This window comes from Myotis brandtii, unplaced genomic scaffold, assembly GCF_000412655.1.
Source record: "Myotis brandtii unplaced genomic scaffold, ASM41265v1 scaffold535, whole genome shotgun sequence".
Taxonomy (NCBI): domain Eukaryota; kingdom Metazoa; phylum Chordata; class Mammalia; order Chiroptera; family Vespertilionidae; genus Myotis; species Myotis brandtii.
In genome coordinates, this window is record NW_005369964.1 from 2,824,797 (window position 1) to 2,828,988 (window position 4,192).

Below are 4,192 nucleotides of genomic sequence, written 5' to 3' on the forward strand. Positions count from 1 at the left end.
CTTGACAACCAGCTTGTTCTCTATGCGTCTGTTTCTGTTTTGTTTCGCTTGTTCATTTGCGTTTTGTGTGTGTGTGTGTTTTTGCTTGTTTTTTTGATGCTGCATATAAGTGAAATCATACAATATTTGTCTTTCTTGGTCTGATGTAGTTCCCTGAACACAGACCAGCTCATTCTAATGTGACATTAACGGCCGTGGGAACCTCGAGGATTTACCACACTTGATCCCCACCTAACCACTTTTAGATTTCGTGGTCTCCTACCCACCACTCACTAGTATTTGTCCGTGGTTCTGGGACGCTGTCTTACTTTTAAAAAGGATGTCCTGTTTGGTTACTGTTGGCAGCAAGGCATAACGGAAAGGGCACAGGCTCTGGAGTAAGAAAAGGGTCTGGGCTTGTACATCAGTTCTGCCACTGAACGCCTCTGGACCTCGGTGCTTCCCTCTGTGAAGTAGGTACTTTATATCTAATGCCCTTGAGTCTTACAAATTTATAAGAAACAGTAGGAAAACACCCAGCCCCGGCGCATGGCCCTCAGAGCATGGCGTCATCCTGGCAGTTGCTGCAGGGAGACCTGAGTGGAGGAGGTTCTAATAGGACAGGGAATTATTTTTAAAGGGACACATTCAGTTGCTTACATTATTTTGAGAACATGATTAGTAAATTTACTTAGACCCTCATTTCCAAATCAAAATGTCCTACTGTGGCATTTATTTTTTGAAAAAAAAAATCCCTTTTAAAATACCTTTTATGGAAATATTTACCCAGCATATTCACCAAAGCCATAGGATTTAAAAGATAAAACCGATCTGGAGTTTGCACAATGCAGACTCCTTTTGGAAATTCTTAATAAAATGCAGATGTGCATAGAAGGGGCCAAGTTTTCAACAGCTGCCAAAATCTAGACCTCTCAGGTCGACTTGCAAGCTCACCCTGAGCTCAGAGGCGCCCATAGGCCACTGCGTGCCTGCTGGACTCGCCCTCTGTTGCCATTGTAACCACTTGGCCTTATTTCCAGGGTATTATCACCCAATTAACATAATCTTCTGATAAGAAGCACTAATAGTCTTCATTAGAAGACAGAACCCATGTCAATGGTTTAATCGGCCATGAACCTGACCTGCTGAGGATGTGAGAAGTGCTCGCTTCTCTTCTGCAAAAGATACCTTTCAGAGATGAAATGGAAAAGGGTTTAAGCTTCCTTTACAGGACTGAATGGGGATGGGTTTACAAACTTGGAATTTTTACAGACTGTGGGCTGGAGCTGACTGCTTGATGACTAAGCTTTTTCCTTACATGAGCACTTGCAAAAACAAAAAGAGTATTTGCCTCTGAAGCTGAAATTCCTCCCTAAGCCTCGCTCAACAAAGAGAATAAAAATAAAGCACAATGTTTAAAAAGGCAGACCAAAGTACATTGCGTCGCTACACACAGAGAAAGGGACCTCATCTACACGATACATTCTTCAGCATGAAAAGCCATTAAAATGCCAAAAATGAGCTCTCACTCACAAAATGTTTCTATTAGTTTATAGATATTTGTCAAAATCCATTATACACTAACCTCAAAGAAAAATTCAAAATTAGGAGTAACCGTATTTCCTGAAACCAGTAAATTAAAAAAAGGTTCCTGCTTCTGGCATTAGTTCAGATGGTTTCTGACAAATCATAAAAGTACGTTTCACCCACCCGACCTGAGAAAATGCTGCTGACAGACTCAGCAATGCGCTCACACTAGCTTTCAGGGTGTGCGGGAGACACACAGCGCTGCCTGCGGAAATTCGGACCAGCCCCCCAATTCCATGAGCTGGTGGACACAGGCCCTCGGCCCGGCTGGGAGTCCCCGGAGTAACTCCCTCCCGGACAGGAACTGCCACAGCCTGAGCGGCGCCACCGTGACCCGGGCCTCGGCCCTCGAGGGCCCTGGCTCGGGTGCGTGGTCGGGTCTCTGCTCATCTCTGGGGAAGAGAGGGACCCAGTGGGCTCGGGGCCCTGTACCTTTCGCTGTTCTTTTTGCCGCTCGAAGAGCTGCTGGTGGACCCCGTGCGGTTCCGGTTGCCTTTGGAGTCCCCGTAGCTTTCCCTTCGGCCGCCAGGGGACACGCGTTCCGAAGAGCTGGTCCTCTTGATGGTGCTGAGGTGAGATGCAGAGGACAGTGAGAGCCTTACCGGGGGGCCTTCCTTATGGCCGAGTATAAATATATACGCCCAGAACACCCCACTTCCCCGTGGATGCTTGAAGGACGGGTCGCGTCTCAAGTCCTGACTATGGAGATCAAAAACCATTTTTCCGAATGTGACTTGGACCCTGCCTCTGCTCACTGTTTTGTGACCTTGGCAACCAGTAGTGTTCAAAGGCACAGAGGACACTGGAAGAAAGAAGCCCACAGCACGGGTGAGAGAACCCCAGGGCGTAACGGGAGGCCACCTGTCCCTGGGCAGCTTCAGATTAGCCCCGGGTGCTCAACTCGACTGGCTATGCCCCGCAGACACTGGGCACTGGGCAATGTCCGAGACATTTTTGGTTGTCAGGGCTGGGGGGGGGGGGGGGGCATCTATTAGACAGAGGCCTGGGATGCCGCTCAGCACCCGACCGTGCCCAGGACAGCCCCCAACAAAGGCGGTGCCAGCCCCCAACGTCAATGGTGCGGACACTGAAGAAGTCTGGTCGGAAGGCACACGTGGGACCAACACGAACAGGATGCCACGGGCCGTGACGGAACAGCCCAGCTGTGTCACGCCTGTGCTTAGAGGAGGTGCCCATGGAAGCACTGACTTCCCTCTGGAACACTGAGGACTAGGGCGGAGGCGGGATGGTTAGATGTTAGTAGAATTTTTGACAAGAAAAGGGAAACTGAGCTAGATGGTTAGACAGATGGGGCCAAACAATTGGAGCAATTTACAGGCAGCTAGTAAACCGCGAGATCTTATCTTCCTCACCAAGGGCACGAGAGCAAATGGTTACACTTCTCTTTTCTAACCGGATAAGCAAAGAGCTTAAACCACCTGGTCAGGGAGGTAGATACCAGAGACCCGACTAGTGCCCTCTGTGCCAGCCAAACCCAGGGACGGATAAGTCAGGGGGATAAATAACAACAAACCCAATTAGGACCAAGCAAATCCACATAGAGGGAGAACAGGCCAGAAAATGGCTGGTCCCTCTTTGCGTCATTCACTTCGGCACGTCAGCATCTTAAAGAGCACACCTGGGAAGCCGAGGAACATTCTACCGAGACCCTCCATGGACCCCCCCTCGGATCCCCACCTTCGGAAAGTAGGTAACCGACTCCGCGCAGGCTCTCTCTGGAGCATGCCCACGCCCCCCCCCCTTCTCTCTCCTAAACTCTCAGGGCCCCACAAGATTTGCACCCAGGGGAGCAGTGGGCAGCGGCAGCTCGTCCCAAGCTAACCCCTGAACCTGTCCCCAAGGCCCCCTTTTTCTCTGACTCTCAGTGAGCCGGCAGCAGCCCATGTGGCTCACTTCTCTCCCAAGACGTTTCTAGAGCCCGAGCAGCCTGCCTCCTCTCTTTCCTGTTGCTGCGTCTCTCCTAGGCCCTTCCTGTTTCACTGTTGCTCCCAGATTTAATAAACGTCCTCTCAAAATCACCTGGACTCGTGTGAATCTTTCCTGTCCAAAGTCAAGAAGCCACATGCTACCGGCCAAGGCAGACCACGTGGGGCAGGAAGAAGCCACATACTGGCCAAGGCAGACCACGTGGGGCAGGACCCTTTCCGGGGACAGAGTGGTTGGGAACTGGGGGGAATGTCTGGGGAAGAAGCCTGAAGACTGCCTTTCTGGGAGCGATAAAGGGCTTTAATGAGCTGAAATGACACAGTGGGGAAGAGCCGTAACCCACAGGCACGCCCCAGACTCAGGAAACTCCCAGGTGGGGGCAACCCAGGGCCGGGCAGGGGCGCACGCTGACTGCTCTGCTCTTGGGTCATGTGACTGTATCACAGGTCCCTGCGGAGTTTTGAAATCACCACCGGCCATACATGTCTTGAGATCTGATCTCACGTATCATGCTTGTATACGTTTTGGCACTGGGGCTTGATAAATATTCATTAGGAAAGGGTGAAATAGTGACTAACACAGGGCGCCTCGTGCTTTGACCCTGTCACAGGAAGAGACACGAGCGCTTCAGTTGAGCACCTGCTCTAGAAGCACGAGGGGCGGAGAGGCTGGTGGGCAG

General features: G+C 50.9%; 1 protein-coding gene across 1 annotated transcript in view; it reads right to left on the minus strand.

Moving 5' to 3' along the window:
• The window catches only part of EML1 (echinoderm microtubule associated protein like 1), a 153,560-nt gene that overhangs the window by 39,120 nt on the left and 110,248 nt on the right, over positions 1 to 4,192 (minus strand). Inside the window, exon 5 of the mRNA XM_005877879.2 lies at positions 1,999 to 2,133. Within this exon, the coding sequence (XP_005877941.1) occupies positions 1,999 to 2,133 (135 nt within the window). The remainder of the gene's footprint in view (positions 1 to 1,998; positions 2,134 to 4,192) is intronic.